Source organism: Urocitellus parryii, chromosome 11, assembly GCF_045843805.1.
Source record: "Urocitellus parryii isolate mUroPar1 chromosome 11, mUroPar1.hap1, whole genome shotgun sequence".
NCBI classification, from domain to species: domain Eukaryota; kingdom Metazoa; phylum Chordata; class Mammalia; order Rodentia; family Sciuridae; genus Urocitellus; species Urocitellus parryii.
In genome coordinates this window covers 29,893,149-29,910,788 of record NC_135541.1, presented here as the reverse complement: position 1 = coordinate 29,910,788, position 17,640 = coordinate 29,893,149, and the positions used below count along the sequence as shown (strand labels likewise).

At 37.0% G+C, this 17,640-nt stretch overlaps 1 protein-coding gene and 1 pseudogene across 9 annotated transcripts in view; one reads left to right on the top strand and one right to left on the bottom strand.

Annotated features, from left to right (window-relative positions):
* The first annotated feature begins 956 nt into the window (after positions 1 to 956).
* Positions 957 to 17,640, top strand: part of Ipp (intracisternal A particle-promoted polypeptide) — a 33,965-nt gene continuing 17,281 nt past the window's right edge. For 2 of the 9 annotated variants that reach the window (XM_077791264.1, XM_077791269.1), the window contains exons 1-7: positions 957 to 1,145; positions 1,617 to 1,697; positions 3,742 to 3,830; positions 4,458 to 4,799; positions 11,034 to 11,465; positions 13,845 to 14,000; positions 15,172 to 15,339. In XM_077791264.1, coding sequence (XP_077647390.1) covers positions 4,508 to 4,799; positions 11,034 to 11,465; positions 13,845 to 14,000; positions 15,172 to 15,339 — 1,048 coding nt within the window. In that variant the 5' untranslated portion in view covers positions 957 to 1,145; positions 1,617 to 1,697; positions 3,742 to 3,830; positions 4,458 to 4,507. Of the gene's footprint in view, positions 1,146 to 1,191; positions 1,698 to 3,741; positions 3,831 to 4,457; positions 4,800 to 11,033; positions 11,466 to 13,844; positions 14,001 to 15,171; positions 15,340 to 17,640 lie in introns of those variants that run through there. The other 7 variants (XM_077791265.1, XM_077791267.1, XM_026397678.2 and 4 more) reach the window with 7 other exon arrangements.
* Positions 12,613 to 12,826, bottom strand: LOC113189069 (small nuclear ribonucleoprotein G pseudogene; annotated as a pseudogene).

The window sequence follows — 17,640 nt, the reverse complement described above, 5'->3', positions numbered from 1 at the left end:
TAAAACTCCTGACATGCTCATATCAAAAAATATGAAGGCTGGGCAGGCTGGCTCACGCCTGTAATCCCAGTGGCTTGGGATGCTGAGGCAGGAGGATCCCGAGTTCAAAGCCAGCCTCAGCAAAAGCAAGGCATTAAGAAACCAAGTGAGACCCTGTCTCTAAATAAAAGGGCTGGGGATGTACCTCAGTGGTCGGGTGCCCCTGATTTCAATCCCCGGTATCCCAAAAACAAACAAATAAACAAACACACACACATCAAAAAAATGTAATGTTTTGGAATATATTTTATACCAAACTGACAAGTTATTTTAAATACTATCAGTCTTCCTATATATCAGTCTAGTCACTAGAAAATCAGAGGTACTTACGGATTCAAATCTTTCCAGTCTCTGCTACACAATGCCCAGTCTTACACTGAATGGGCACTCCGTAATCTCTTTTACTCTTTTCCAGGTCTTCAACATTTCCTGCAATTTGGGTAGTGAAATAAAAGAAATTTAGTGCATAATGGGTAGTAAATATATAGTTTCGTGAAAGTTTTGTTTATATTGGATTTGATATAAATCGGTTTTGTGCACCATGGACTGGGATTTTAAAAAAAAGTTTAAAAGTCACTAATATGACAGATTATGAGGTTCAACAGTGAAAAAAAAACTAGGCGTTCGGAGTTCTCCATTCCCTCAAGTAGTTCCTTCAGTGCTGGGCTCAAACAAGCAGAGCTCAGAAAATAATCGGAGACGGGTCGAGAGGCACAATTTCTATCTGGCAACACTGAGGTCCGCGTTCTGACTGGGACGCCACAGGAATCCAGAGCGTGGTCGGAATGGAAAGCGCGAGCGGGCCAACCCCAGCCAGCAGGAGGACAGGCTTGCCACCCGGCCGCGCGCCCGGGAGGAGGCGAGCCCAGTCCCAGGGCCACAGCGGGGCGTACAGTGCGAGCGGAAGAACCCGGCGCACGCGCAGAGAAAAGCCAGGCCCGCCGAGCTCCGCAGACGCTTCACCCGGCCCGGCCTGGCTTCCAGCCTTCTGGGGACCGCACCACCCCGTCACCCCGCCGGGTTTCCCCCGCCCTCTCCGCGCCTGTGCCGGTCACGACTGCGCGCGCAGGGCCTGAGCGGGCGCCGGCGGGAAGGGGAAGCGGCGGGTAAGAAGGGCCTGCGTCCGCGGTGCGACTGTGATGGGTCTGGGAACTTCCTCTTCTGCTGTGTCCGGCTGTGTCCGGCTCTGAGGACCCGGGGGGACTAGACGGAGAGGAGCTCTGGAACTGGTTTCTCTTCTCCTGTCCTGTCGCCTCAGGCGTACCTCTGGCAGTGTTTTCGCCCTCCCTGGAGTCCTCTTATCTGGAAAGCTGAGGCCTCTGCTCTCCCCGCTGCACTGGAGAAAAGGGGGCCTTGTCCCTGGCTGCCCTGCTGTCCCCTCAGTCGTCTGAGATCCCTTGCCTGCCCTTTCGGTAGCTCCGGATTGAGTGTCCACCTTTAGTGTTGCAGGAGGTTATGGGTAGTTCTATAGGTCCGGCCCCCAAGCCAAGCACTTAGAACCTCAGTTTTGTTTTTCTGGTTTTTCTTTCTCTCCCTCCTTCCTTTTCTCTCCCACCATCTACCCTCTTCTCCGACAGTCGTCCAGAATTCTTTCAGACACCGTTTGCTGAAGCAGCTTCCAGATACACTCTACGTGCATCCAAGGCCAGTAAACACAGGTCTTTACTTCTCAGTAATCTGTCTTTCAAGTTTGGGTCGCTTGAGGCATGGTCTTACATCCTTCTGCAATGTCCCAGGATCCTGCTCTTTTCCTTTGGAAATAGGATCACCCCGCCTGCCACCTTTTGGAATGAGGGACTCCCCTGGCAGCGGGATAGTATCAGCAGATACTAAGAAAGTAGTAATAGACTAGGATTTCTGCTGTATGCTACCAGAGTGGGTTATTCAGCACTCTTTCTGGTAGCAGGAGGCAACATTTTAACTGAGTGGCTGTGCTTGATGCTTTAAGTAGGGGATGAAGGGGTTACCCTGTAGCTGAACCCCACTGGGGTTCAAAATCTGTTGACAGGGAGAAATCTGAAACCAGAGAAAAGATTGAAAACGTTGTCATGTTTAACATCATCTGCTAGTTGAATTTCTATATGTTAATTAAATGTACATGCTGGGGCTGGGGTTGTGGCTCAGTAGTGGAGTGCTTGCCTAGCAAGGGTGAGTCACTGGGTTCAATCCTGAGCACCACATAAAAATTAATAAATAAAAAGTATTGTATCCATCTACAATTAAAGAAAATGTACATGCTGATGTGAAGTTTTAGCAGCTACCTTAGAACCATTCAAATTTTTCAATAAGTTAATTTAGATAGTCATGATAATTGGCTTAGTTATTTTAACTTTGATAAGCTTGACTGGATACTATAAATGGAACTTGTTTACCTAATGTCAGCCCAGTCATTTCTTTCAATCTTACTTTGAATTCTCCTTGCTACCTAAATTATAAAACCTTATTCATTTTAGGTTTCCTTTCTGCTTTCTTTCCATATCTCTTATATTAGGGGATATTATGATTTCTTTATTCTAAAAAGTAATTTGGATTTATCCCTTTGATTCTCATTCCTGAAGCTCTAACACCGTTTTTTTTTAAATGTTTCTTAGTTGTAGATGGACACAATATCTTTATTTTATTTATTTATTTTTATGTGATGCTGAGGATCAAACTCAGTGCCTCATACTTGCTAGGCAAGTGTTCTACCACTGAGCCCCAGCCCCTCTAACACTGTTTAGTAGAAGTTTGTTATCTCTTAGATCCTGCCTCTGAAAAACCATACAGTTCTGAAATATGGCTGTTGTTCATGTTTATTTTTGTTAAGCCTATGAAAATTCAGGTCCAAATTTCTGTGCTTGGGTTTCAAGGCCCTTCTCTATAATGTGGGCTAATAAATTATTTGTAATGTGATATGGTGGAAAAAGCCATGGACTTAGAGTCAGACCACCTGGATTCAGATAATGAAACTGTCATTATACTAAAACTGTATCTTTGGGGAAACTTTGAGCATAATGAAATTTCCTTCTCTCTCATCTTAGATAAGATTGTCTTCCCCCCCCCACTTCTTAATTATTGTGAGAATTACAATTAGTATGTAAAGAAGCTAAAGTAAACAAAAACCAACCTAAGTTGTTATTTCTCATTGTATTTCTCAATTGTTTAACAAACATTTGAAAAGCTAATATATGTTGAGATAGGTACTAGAGCTATGAAAGGTAGTCCTTCCCTACCCTTAAGAGACCCTCTTTCAAAAAACTGTGTGTGTGGGGCTGGGGTTGTGGCTCAGTAGTAAAGTACTTGCCTAGCATGTATGAGGCCCTGGGTTCAATCCTCAGCACTGCTTATAAATACATAAAATAAGGATCCATCTACAACAACAACAACAACAACAACAAAAACTGTGTGTGTGTGTGTGTGTGTGTGTGTGTGTGTGTGTTGGGATTAGAATGTTAGGGTATCTGACAAGATAGAGTGAGACAAGGGCTATAAAATATGTGTAAGCTTAAGGTGATCACCAAACCCAGAGGGGTGAGCGACAGGGAAGGCTTCCTGTAGAAAGTTATATTTGAACATAGGCTAGATTACCACAAAGATTCAGAAAGACTTTTGTGTGTTAAGGGAAGCAAACAAATTGAAGAATTTTAAGTAGACATTTTGACTGATCACAATGTTTTATTTTATTTTTTTAAAGCTCTTTCTTTCTCTCTGTCTTGGTTGTAGATGGATGCAATACCTTTATTTTATTCATTCATTTATTTATTTATTTTATGTGGTGCTGAGAATCGAACCCAGTTCCTCACACATGCGAGGCAAGTACTCAACTACTGAGCTACAACCCCAACCCCTCATTTTTTTTTATTATTATTTTTTAGTTGTAGATTGACCCAGTACCTTTATTTATTTATATGTGGTACTGAAGGTTGAACCCAGGACCTCACACATGCTAGGCAAGTGCTCTACCACTGAGCCACAAACCCAGCCCTTATTAATTTATTTTTATGTGATGCTGAGGTTTAAACCCAGTGCCTCACATGTGCTAGGCGAATGCTCTACCACTGAACCACAACCCCAGCCATGATCATAATTTATTTTTGAAAGTTCATTCTGGCTGTGAAGTGTGCTTCCTTACTGCAGTGTGCAAAAACTTTGCGATTGTGCCTTATTTTGTTTACCCAGAGGAGCATATGAACTCTCCTCATACTTTAATGCTGTTTATCTTTTAGTATCCAATTCAGGTCCCATTTCTTCTGTGAGATAGCTCCAAATGTTTTAGCACCCATTATTTATTCTCTTCTCTGAAACTGTATTAGAAGTAGTACCACAAGATTTAGTCCTGTTTGTTTCATGTGTATTTGATATCCTTAAGTAAATTATAAGCTTAAGGAATTTTAAATACAAAAACATGTTTTTTGATCTCTTTGTATTTTGTTTTTCAGGGTAAGAGCAGACTATGGGCAATAGTCCTTTTAATTAATCTGCGATCATTATGGCGAATGAAGGCCATTCCAAGGCTGGTGATAATCCATTTTCATCAGACAAACATGCTCAACTCATCTTGGCCCAGATCAATAAAATGAGAAATGGACAGCATTTTTGTGATGTGCAGTTGCAAGTTGGGAAGGAAACTTTTAATGTTCATCGACTAGTTTTGGCTGCCAGTAGTCCATACTTTGCAGCTTTGTTCACTGGAGGAATGAGAGAGTCCTCAAAAGATGTTGTGCAGATTCTAGGAATTGAAGCTGGAATCTTTCAGTTACTTCTGGATTTCATTTACACAGGTATGTTACATGAGCCTGTTGCTTTGAGTGAAGAATGATACAATCACTCATACTCTATGATAGGAACAGAAGTCTATCTAACTTTATATGGAAGGTAACTTAGGAAACTTCAAAAAGTTTTTTTTTTAGGTGAGATCTCACTTTGTTATCCAGGCTGGCCTTGAATTCTCAGGCTCAAGTGGTCCTTCTGCCTTATCTTCTTGAGTATTGAGGACCATAGTTACATACCATGTCCAGCAAAAGTTCTTATATTTTGACCCAATACTCCTTTTCTAGGAATCCTAAGGAATTAACTAATGATGCAGGCAAATATTTGTGAACCACATTTTTGTGTGTGTGTGTGTGAACCACAATTTTATTGTGACATTATTTATAATAATATATAATTGGATGCAATGTAATTGTCTCTCAGTGGGTTGTGCAATTAAATAAATCATGGTGTGTGTGTGTGTGTGTGTAATGGACTATTTCTTAGAACCTGATGAAAATCTAAAAAAATATGGTTTCATGGGAGAAAGCAAAACCAAAAAAATGAGAATATAAATGAAACCAAAAAAATGAGAATATAAATGCAACCTAAATTTTGCAAAAAAAAGTGGTGTGCATGAGAAACAGATTAGAATGTTGATAGTGTTTACCAAAAGGTGGTTGAATATGCAAATATTCTTATTTTACCCTTCCTCCTCAAACTGTTTATAATCAGCATGCATTATTTTAGTTAAAACTTATTTTTAAAACATTTTGAAGCATTTCTATGACATTAAAAATACATATAAGAACTATATATAGTCTTAAATGATATGCAACATTCATATGCATAGAAAAAAGAGTTGAAAGAAATTCATTGAAGTGTTAATACAGTGTGTCTGTGATGGAAAATGTGTGATTTTCCTTTTATTTTTATGCTTTTCTGTTTAAAAGTTTTTTCCACAGTGAATATATATTACTCTTAAAATCAGAAAAAAAAGTTTGAAAACAAAACCTGTTTACTTGGGTTAGTTTTGACAATATACTATGCTCTTCTCCTTTTTTTTTTTTTTTTTTTCTTTTTTGATTGAACCCAGGGTGCTTAACCACTGAGCTACATCCCCAGCACCTTTTAGTATTTTTTATTTTAAGACTGGATCTTCTTGCTAAGTTGCTTAGGGCCTTTCCAAGTTGTTGAGGCTAGACTCAAATTTGCAATCCTCCTGATTCAGCCTCCAAGTCACTGCGATTACAGGCATGTGCCACCAATGCTGTTTTTTTTTTTTTTTTTTTTTTTTTTTTTTTAAGAGTGAGAGAGTGGGGGAGAGAGAGAGAGAGAGAGAGAGAGAGAGAATTTTAATATTTATTTTTTAGTTCTTGGCAGACACAACATCTTTGTTTGTACGTGGTGCTGAGGATCGAACCCGGGCCGCACGCATGCCAGGCGAGCGCGCTACCGCTTGAGCCACATCCCCAGCCCCGTCCAATGCTGTTTACTGTGCTGTTCAAGAGACTACTTTGTACAAGATAAACAAAGTATTGTTTTTTCATGCATGGCATTTAAATATACAAAGTGACAAAAAGTGATTTCTTTGTATTGTTTCATATTCCTTTTTTGGAAAATTTCAGAAAAACAATGATAATCTTAATTTGGGGACTATAACTAATTTTCTTTTATTTGCTAAAAATAGTGCAGTTCTTACATTGAGGGATTCTTGAACTCATTACTCCAAATGACTTGTATAGGCTAATTAAACTCCTTCCTAAATTCTTCCTGCTTCATTTATTTGGAAAAAAAAATGAATCAACCCAAATTAATCCGTGGAATTAGTATTGAACAATATAAAAACAGAAGAAATACCAGAAGTTGTCTATTCTGCTTCTGTTGTCTGACTATGGCAACAAGGTATTTAGTGGAAAAAATGTTCATTCATGGCTTCATCACTATATTGCTGGTGATGAGCACTTCCATCAAAGAAGTTAAAGGTGGTCCACCAAGAACTAAAAGCTATCGAGCACATTGGGGTAAAATAATATTGTGGAGGATTGACATTTGAGGTAAAATCAGTTACCAGTTATTTCCAACAGCATTTAACTGCTGGAAATAGACATAAAATAGCTTGCTAATATAGGAGTTTATTTTTCCACAGAAATGAATACATAGTAGGCATTCCAAGCCTGGTGTGGTGGCTTTATAATATTATTAGTGTCCAAATATTTAAAAAAATTGTTTTTTAGTTGTAGATGGACACCATACCTTTATTTCATTTATTTATTTATTTTTTTGGTACTGAGGATTGAACCCAGTGTTTCACACTTGCTAGGCAAGCACTTTACCACTGAGCTACAACCCCAGCCCCTAGTGTCCAAATATTCTAATCTTTTGCACCATTATCTATAGGTTATAGCTTCCACTCTCTTACTCACTAACCTCCAGCCAGGAGGGAGGAAGGGAGAAAGACAAAAGGGTCTGCCATATGAATCTATGTTTTTTAAAATTTTTCTGGTAGTCCTTCCTAACAACTACTGCCTGTATGCTGAGGGTCATACTCATTTAACATTTCATATCTATCTGCAGTTTTCAGCCGGGCATAGTTGCCACCCAAAACAAAATCAAGTTTCTCTTAGTAAGGATGAAATTAAAATGTATTGAGACAGGGAAATTTGTAATCTTTGACACAATTAGTTCTTACAATAATGTTCTTTTATTTTCATTGTAATAGCATTTCTTATTTTGGCATGTGGGGACAGCAAATCTATTATTGAATTTATCTCTCTTTGATCTCTCTTTCTTTACTAACCATTCACAATTCTAAGGTGTCTTTCTTTTTAATATTTATTTTTTATGTGTAAATGGACACAACACAAAGCCTTTATTTTTATGTGGTGCTGAGGATCGAACCTGGGTCCCACCCATGCTAGGCGAATGCTCTACTGCTGAGCCACAATCCCAGCCCTAAGGTGTCTTAATGTGTATTTCTTTTTTTTTTTTTTTAAAGAGAGAGTGAGAGAGGGGGGAGAGAGAGAGAGAGAGAGAGAGAGAGAGAGAATTTTTAATATTTATTTTTTAGTTCTCGGCGGACACAACATCTTTGTTGGTATGTGGTGCTGAGGATCGAACCCGGGCCGCACGCATGCCAGGCGAGCGCGCTACCGCTGAGCCACATCTCCAGCCCTTAATGTGTATTTCTCATCTTAGATGTTTATGCACTTCACTTGGAGTCTACTGACTTGGGTTTGAGATCTAATTATGGCACTAATTAACTGTGTGATACTAGACATTTCATTTAACATTAGTCAATCATTCATTCATTCTTTTAACAAATATCTATTGAATCCATTTTTTAGTTAGGTGCTGGAATATGACAGTAAATGAGACAAAGTCTCTGCCTTAACAGAGCTTTATAGTTGTGCAGGTTAGGTGCTTACAAAATACAAATAAGCCTGTGAGTATCTCTTTTTCTTTATTTGTAAAGTGGAGATCATAGCACTTTATAGTTCATGTAAAGGTTGAATGAGCTAAATTTTAGCAAACATGAAAGTCCTTAGTAAACTATAAAGTTCTGTTAAGTTGAAGGGCATTCTTTTCTTACTCTCAAGCAACTCTTGGTATTATCCATCTAATAGTAGTCATTCAGTCCTCTTACATCGGAACCCATGATCTTATCTTATCCAAATTTGCAGTGAATTCCCATTCATTCCAGTAGTCTAACCTCAGTTTTCTCTGTAGCCCCTACCACTAACTCCCCCGACTTGCTGGATTTCATTTTTTATACTTTTGGAAAATTTTCAGTTTGCATTCATTGAGCCATATCCTTCCTTTCACCTTAATCTATTTGGCCATTTAAAAAAAAATTTTTTTAGTTTTTGATGGACCTTTATTTTATTTATTTGTAGGTGGTGCTGAAAATCAAACCCAGTGCCTCACGTATGCTAGGCAAGTGCTCTATCACTGAGCCACAACCCCAGCCCCTATTTGTCCATTCTTTCATTAAATCTTTTTTTTTTTGGTACCAAGGGATTGAACCCAGGGATGCTTTACCACCACGTTACATTCCCAGCCATTTTTATTTTTATTTATTTATTTATTTTATTTATTTATTTATTTTTTAGTTCTCGGCGGACACAACATCTCTGTTGGTATGTGGTGCTGAGGATCGAACCCGGGCCGCACGCATGCCAGGCGAGCGCGCTACCGCTTGAGCCACATCCCCAGCCCCCCAGCCATTTTTATTTGTGGAGACAGGATCTTGCTAAGTTGCTGAGGCTGGCTTTGAATTCGCAATCCTCCTGCTTCAGCCTCCCAAGCTGCTGGAATTACAGCCATGTGCCACCATGCCCAGCTCATTAAAAAAGAAAAAAAAATTATGAGCATCTAATATGTTTTGAGCATTAGGAATACAGAGGGGGCAAGCCTTGCCTTGACAGACTTTATAAATCTAATCAGGAAAACAAACTTTGGACAAAAAGTTTAATGAAGTGATTATAATAAAAGGCATAAAGTAAAAGGAAAGTGTGAGATGGAATGGAGAGTTTATTCTTTTTTTTTTTAACTTTTTAAAATAACATTATTTGTTTATTTATGTGGTGCTGAGGATTGAACGCAGTGCCTCACACATGGTAGGCAAGCACTCTACCACTGAGCCACAACCCCAGCCCCAAGAGTTTATTCTTATTATGTAGGAGAATTACAGTGATTTCTGTCCCCTATTAAATATAATTAGCTCTTTGATGTCCTCCCAAAGTCATTATGTAATTTAAAACACTTTATCATAATTGAAGATCAAGAGCCAGACGCTGTGGCACACGCCTGTAATCACAGCAACTCAGGAGGCTGAGGCAGGAGGATTGAGAGTTCAGAGCCAGCCTCAGCAACTGTGAGGTGCTAATCAACTCAGTGAGACCCTGTCTCTAAATAAAATGCAAAATAGGGCTGGGATGTGGCTCAATGGTCGAGTGTCCCTGAATTCAAACCCTGGTACCTCCCCCTCACCAAAAAATAACAATTGATGATAAAGCCTTTATCTTACTTTCCCTAGTTCCTTAGTGATGTTTGTTACATACCTGTATGTTTATGTGAAAAGAATGTACTTTAGCCGAACACAGTGGTGCTGGCCTATAATCCCAGCTACTCAGGAGGCTGAAGCAGAAGGATCAAAAATTTGAGGCCATGGGCTGGAGTTGTGGCTCAGTGGTGGAACGCTTGCCTCGTACATGTAAGGCACTGGGTTCAATCTTCAGCACCACATAAAAACAAATAAGTAAAAATAAAGGTGTTGTGTCCATCTACAATTAATAAAACATTAAAACATTTTTTGAGGCCAGACTGTGCAATTTATCAAGACCGTATCTCAAAATTAAACTTTTTTTTTAATATTTATTTTATGTTTTTAGTTTTCGTGGACACAACATCCCCATTTCATTTTTATGTGGTGCTGAGGATCGAACCCAGTGCCCCACGCATGCCAGGCAAGCGTGTTACCGCTTGAGCCACATCCCCAGCCCAAAATTAAACTTTTTTTTTATTTTTAAAATATTTTTTTAGATGTTGACAGACCTTTATTTTATTCATTTATTTATATGCGGTGCTGAGAATCTAACCCAGGGCCTCACACTTGCTAGGCAAGTGCTCTACCACTGAGCCACAACTCCGGCCCTCAAAATTAAACTTTTTAAAAAAGGACTGGGGATGTAGAACACTTTCCTAGTATATGGTAGGCACTGGACTTGATTCCCAGTACTATAAAATCCAAAGGAAACCAACAAACCAAAAATATGGATTTAGATGTTACTTGCTTAGCCATTTAAGAAGGGGGAAAGTTACTTAAACTTTCTGATTCTGTTTCCTTAGTACAATAATAATAAAAATGATACTTGCCATTTTGAATCATAGTGAAGGTTAAATAAGTGTATGAAGGAATTAATACTGTGTCTGGTTCATTATAAGTATTCCAAAATGTTAATATCATTTTTATTTTAAGTTTTATGCTCATTCCAAAAATCCTTTGTTGCCTTTTTACCAAACTTTTATTTTGCAAACAATAAACTCTTTTTTTGTAGAATTTAACCTTTATTTTGTTTATTTGTTTTTATGTGGTGCTGAAGATCAAACCCAATGCCTCACACGTTAGGCAAGTGCTCTACTACTGAGCTACAACCCCAGACCCCTGACATTAAACTCTTAATGTAGTCAAGTAAAATGCTTTTTGAGTATGGTAAATCAAATGTTCTTATCTTATTGGCTATTTTGTCTCCCTACTTCCCCAGGTATAGTGAACATAGCTGTGAACAATGTTCAGGAGTTGATTGTCGCAGCGGACATGCTACAATTAACTGAAGTTGTTAATCTTTGCTGTGAATTTCTCAAAGGACAAGTTGATCCATTGAACTGCATTGGAATCTTTCAGTTCTCTGAGCAAATTGCCTGCCATGATCTTTTGGAATTCACAGAAAACTACATCCATGTCCATTTCTTGGAGGTTCATAATGGGGAAGAGTTCCTGGCACTTACAAAAGATCAGCTGATCAAAATATTACGAAGTGAAGAGCTTAGCATTGAGGATGAATATCAGGTCTTCTTAGCTGCAATGCAATGGATTCTGAAAGATCTGGGAAAGAGAAGAAAATATGTGGTAGAAGTGCTGGACCCAATTCGATTCCCTTTATTACCTCCTCAGAGACTTTTAAAGTATATAGAAGGTAACTTTCTCACTGTCTATCAAATTAATTGATCATCAAATGGCTTTTTCTCTGAAATGTGATAGTGTTTTCATTTTTTGATTCAGTAACACATCTATTGAAATTATGTAAGGTACAACTTTGGTGAGTAGACAGTATTTTGATATTTCTACTCCCTATTTTAATGAAATTCTTATATATCTTTTTCTGAAATTAATAAAACAGATTAGTGTTATAAAGTTACTGACAAAACTAACACTGATCTGCTATTGTTGATGGTACTAATTATTTCAATATAGGATTTCCTTTTGCCATTCTGAAATTTTCAGCAAATCTTAATATTTAAGGAAAATGCTTACATTAAAAACAAAAGCAAAACTGAATAAATGCTTCTCACTATAAAATGAATTTTATATTGATATAATATCGTAGCCTGTGAGTAGCCTTTGAATCAGCTTTAAATTCTAATCCCCCCCCCCCCCCCCACTTTGCTGGGGATTGAACCTTGGACATTACACATGTTAGGCAAGTGCTCTTCCATTGAGCTGTATTCCCAGGCCCAATGCTAAACTTCTTTCTGAAAATATTTGTACCATAGCATAAAATGGGTTTTAATCTGTATATTAGAGATATTATAAAATTTAAATTTCTTTTTAAAAAGTTCTTTATATTTTAAATATTTGATACTTTTACTGTCCTCATGCATTAAAACATTAGGTTGTAACAATTACAGATGATCTTCCTAAAAAATAAATAGCACTAGTAAGCATCAAAGGTGTAATTCTGTGAAGAAATTATTTTGAATAATTGCCAGTTTTTCTCCGTTCTTGGCAGTGTTAAGAGAATTTTGTAGGTTTTTTTTGAGTGATATTTTTTATTAGTACATATAGTGTTAATTGTTACTTGCAATAGTTATTTCCTATACAGTTGCCACAAACACTAAATTAGCAAATACCGAGCTATTTCTCCTAGATGATATATGGGGTTAGCTTCCTACAAGCCTCTGGTCACAACATTTTTGTTCTCCAATCAATACAAAGCTTTATCTTATGTGTATTTTAAAGCTTAATATGAAAATATACATGCCCTGATTTTTACATCCTAGTTTTAAATAGGCTTTTGGAAAAGGGTCATGGATTTCTCTGCTAAACAGCCATTTTTTTAATACTCATTCCAAGACTTCTAACATGATGATTCTATTTTCTAATATTATCACCATTCCATTGTTGTTCTGTTCCCCACTAGTTGCCATCTCCATCCTCATCTATCACAAGATTCATGAAAGGGTCAAATCCCCACAATATTCCTTGGACATGTCTGCCACCATTTATTTTCAATGATAACTTCTCTCCCATAAATGTTTTCAGCTCGGGAGTGTGAGCTTTGCTCTTTTTGCCTATTCAGCAGGCTCAGAGATGCTTTGAGACAGAATTGGCAGCCTCTTCACACTATTTTGGTCTTATTATTGGTCTTGAATCAAGGCCTACTTAACCTACCTAGAAATGTATTCCAAGAGTATGGTCCTGTAAAGAACCCCACCATGCTGGAGATCCAGCCCAGGTTCTGGTGCCTGCTAGGCAAACATTTCATTCCTAAGCTATACCTCCAGCTAAGACTTTTTCTTTTAATGGTTTAGTTTCCTCAACTTTCTTCTGAGTTTTGCTTTTTCATCCTTTCTCGAAATTTTTAATTATTGGTGGGAATTCTCCAGAGTTTATTATTTGACCTTTCCTCAAAATTCTTGTGGGATGTAGAGATAAAGCTAGGGAAATAAAAACAAACTAAGAGACAGGGAAATAGAAACAAACTAAGAGACAGTCCCTTATTAGCATATATAGTGCTTTGTGCAAATTAGAAAACAGTGCTCTTTTATTGGGGCTAGGTCTTAAAAGTTGGCAAAAGAAGGCAGGTTGATTTTCATCCTCAGTTTACCTCAACTAAGCACCCTTAAGAAGGGACAACCTGCCCAGTCATACTCAAGAGCGTTTTAGAGAAATGGTCCTCATTCCACCAGAATTTTTGTCTCTTGTTTTGCCTATCATTTTTTAAAATTTATAACATAATTTTGTATCTTTTTTGTTATTAGGTTGAAAATTAGATTTTTTTTTTTTACTATTTTTTAGATAGTTTTGATCCTCTTACACTTTTTCATTTTTATTTGGAAATTCTTATACGTGAGTTTTCAAACTAATATTGTGAGCATATTTTTAAAACAATTTTTTGATTTAAAGAAAGTATATTCCTCAGTAGCAATGAGAAAAAATAATATTTGATATTGAAGGGAACAAATGCCATTGTTTGATGATGATTTGAGTACAAAATGTGTTTTATTTATAGAAATGTGCCTTTTGATAGCATTTAAGATTATTTGAAATATTGTCTTTTTAAATATTGCTCTAGGAGTATCTGATTTTAATCTTCGTGTTGCACTGCAAACACTTTTGAAAGAGTACTGTGAGGTGTGTAAATCTCCCAAAGAGAACAAGTTTTGTAGTTTTCTGCAGACATCTAAGATCCGACCTCGGAAGAAAGCAAGAAAGTACCTGTATGCAGTAGGTGAGGACCTTTAAAAAAGTAATAGAAATTATCTTTATTTTCAGAAGCAAAACTTTTTAATACTTTTGTTTTTAATATACATGTCACAATATATAATTAAATATGTAATATTTAATTTCATATTCAGGTTACAGATTTATAAATTATATTTGTGTAGCATAGTAAACATTTTTAAAAATACATAGCTACTTAATTTGTCATCTGTTATTCTGTGATCTGAATGTTTGGGCTCTTAGATTAGCCATTTATCAAATGACTGACTAAAGAAACATTGCTTTAAAATTTGAAATTTTGAATTCAAGTAAAAAATGTAGAGAATAAATCTCAAATTTTTGAACTATTTTAGTCATTGGTACAATAGAAATCAATGGTCTCCAAAGGGTCAGGTGCAGCATGATTTATCAGAATACCCAAGGAGCATACTAAAATTTCTTTTCATTTTTAATTTAAAAGCATTAAACCTGATAAATTTTTGATATGTAAGGTGAAATGTTTTCCAGATCAATATGTATGAAATAGTGTTTATGTTAGTGCTTTATATATGATATAATTTATAATTGCATATATTTTATATGTAATATGTAAAGTTTCACCATTGGAATGCATACTATAATTTTTTACTGATGGGATGTGCAATCAAAACAAGGATTTCAATCTACTATTTTTAATTGAAAAAGACACTAATAGAAGTCATAGTGAAACTTTCTAACTAAATAGATAATCAGTGCCTAGATTTTTTATATACGTATGTATTTAATATTTACTTTTTAGTTGTAGTCGGACACAATGCCTTTATTTTATTTATTTATTTTTATATGGCACTGAGGATCAAACCCAGGGCCTCTCATGTGCTAGGTGAGTGCTCTACCACTGAGCCACAACTCAGCCCCTAGATTTACATTTTATCTAACATTCTGTTATCATCAGACTGTTATCATCAGACCTTCTCCTTGCATTTAAGCCATAGTCTTTCAGGGCTTGGCACATTTAAGAATAATACATTTGTATGTTATTTTTTATATATGGCAACATAAATAATGCATTTATTTCTTGGTATACAATAGTTATACTAAGTGTTTAGAGGTAGATGGCTAAATTTTCCTCATTACTGTTATTCTCATATTGAGTAGTAAAGGATTTTCTGTTTACTTCCTTTTTTTCTTTTGTTTAGGTGGATATACGCGGTTGCAAGGGGGGCGCTGGGGTGATAGCAGAGCTCTCAGCTGTGTAGAACGTTTTGACACTTTTAGCCAGTACTGGACCACTGTGTCTTCACTTCATCAAGCTCGATGTGGACTGGGAGTTGCAGTTCTGGGAGGGATGGTCTATGCTATTGGAGGTAATAATAAAAATGCCTTATTTCACTTATTAATCTAGTTGGCTACATTTTTTTGGTACTATCCTCTCTCCTCAGCCCCTAGTTCACTGCATTCTTATATGTCTTATATATAAATGCTAGGTGCTATGTGATATACATAGATATAGTTACACTCTATAAAAAATTTTTTGTGTGTGGTGCTGGGGATCGAACCCTTGTGCATGTGAGGCAAGCACTCTACCTACTGAGCTATATTCACCAGCCCCCAAATATTTTTTTATTGAATTGATCAAGGAAAGAAAACACAAGTTGTTGAATGATTCATATCAGACAGATCCTGTGATTTTTTTTAACAAAACAGAATACTTAGGTTTTTTTTTTTTAATATTTATTTATTTATTTTCTCGTTCTCGGCGGACACAACATCTTTGTTGGTATGTGGTGCTGAGGATCGAACCGGACCGCACGCGTGCAAGGCAAGCGCGCTACCGCTTGAGCCACATCCCCAGCCCTTAGGTTTGGTTTTAATAAAAAAAAAAAAAAGTTGTTTATAAAATGTAATAAGCCACGTATTTTATGAACAAAACGTAATAAGCCATCTATTTGAACTTTACTTATATGTCTAATGTGCACTTCAGACTTAACTTGTCTAAACTAAACTCTGATTTCCTCAGGTCTTAAGTCTGTTTCTTTCCCAGGGTTTGTCATCTATAAATTATAACCATGATTTACCTAGTGACTTAGGACAAAACTTCAGTCATACTTGATACCATTCTTTCTTTCTTTCTTTCTTTTTTTTTTTAAGAGAGAGGGGAGAGAGAGAGAGAGAGAGAGAGAGAGAGACAGAGAATTTTCAATATTTATTTTCTAGTTCTCGGGGGACACAACATTCTTTGTTGGTATGTGGTGCTGAGGATCGAACCCGGGCCGCATGCATGCCAGGCGAGCGCGCTACCGCTTGAGCCACATCCCCAGCCCACCATTTTTTCTTTTATAACCCCTATCCAATTCTCCAAAATATAGAAAGGTATACCTTCTTCATTAGTATAGTATAATACCTTAGTTTTCCTGATTGTATTTTTGATTCTCTAAATCTATTCTATACATTATAGCCTATGATGTTCTTCTAACATTCAGGTCTGATCATGTCATTGCCATACTCTGAAATGGCTTCCTGTTCACTTCCCCACCCCAGGCCCCCCAGTACTGGAATTGAACCCAGGAGCATTCTACAACTGAGTATATCGCTATCCCTTTTTATTTTTTTTATAAGTTTATTTATTTATTTTAATTAGGTATATATGACAACAGAATGCATTTTGATTCATTGTACACAATTGCAGTACAACTCTTCATTTCTCTGTACATGATGTAGCATTGCACCATATGTGTAGTCATACATGTACCTAGGATAATAATGTCCATCACATTCTTTTATTTTATTTTGAGACAGTTTTGCTATGTTGCCCAGTCTAGCCTTGAACTTGCTTTCTCCACCTCCCAAGTTGCTGGGATTACCAGGCATGGGCTACTGTGCCCTTTCCTGTTTACTCTTAAGATCAAAACCAATCTATAATATCCTTCAAGGGCCCTACATAATATCTGGTTTCTGTCTAGCTCTTAATCTCTTAAATCTCACTTCTACTATTCTTCCCTTCATGTGGTTGTTTTTTTGGGGGGGTCCATTTTCTTTGACATAATATATTTATTTATTTATTTATTTATTTATTTTTATGTGGTGTTGAGGATCGAACCCAGCGCCCCATGCATGCCAGGCGAGTGTGCTACCGCTTGAGCCACATCCCCAGCCCATCTTCCCCTCATGTTTAACTGCACTGTCCCTCTTGCCTTTTTCTTGGAAAAGTTACCTGAGTTCTAGTTTAATTGTTTTAGTTTTCTCAGTTGTAAAAGAAAGATGATGTAAAACTTACTCAAATATTCATTCTTTTAAACAGAATGATAAATTTGCTCTTATTATAGAACTCATGTTTGAGAAATATTGCATGACCTCTGTTTATAAAATTTGTACTATTATTCTACCAGTTAGAAAAAAACAATGTTTATTTAGAAACTGGACCTCTGATCATGATTTTGTTTTTGTGGGTTTTTTTCTTTCTTTCTTTCTTTTTTTTGGTTCTGGGGATTAAATTCAAGGGTGCTTACCCACTGAGCCACATTCCTATTATCTATTTCTAATACTACCACTCAAACAATCCATGTAATTTTTTAAAATTTTATTTAGAGACAGGGTCTCACTGAGTTGCTTAGGGCCTCCCTAATTTGTTGAGGCTGGTTTTGAACTCTCTGACAGCTGCTGGGATT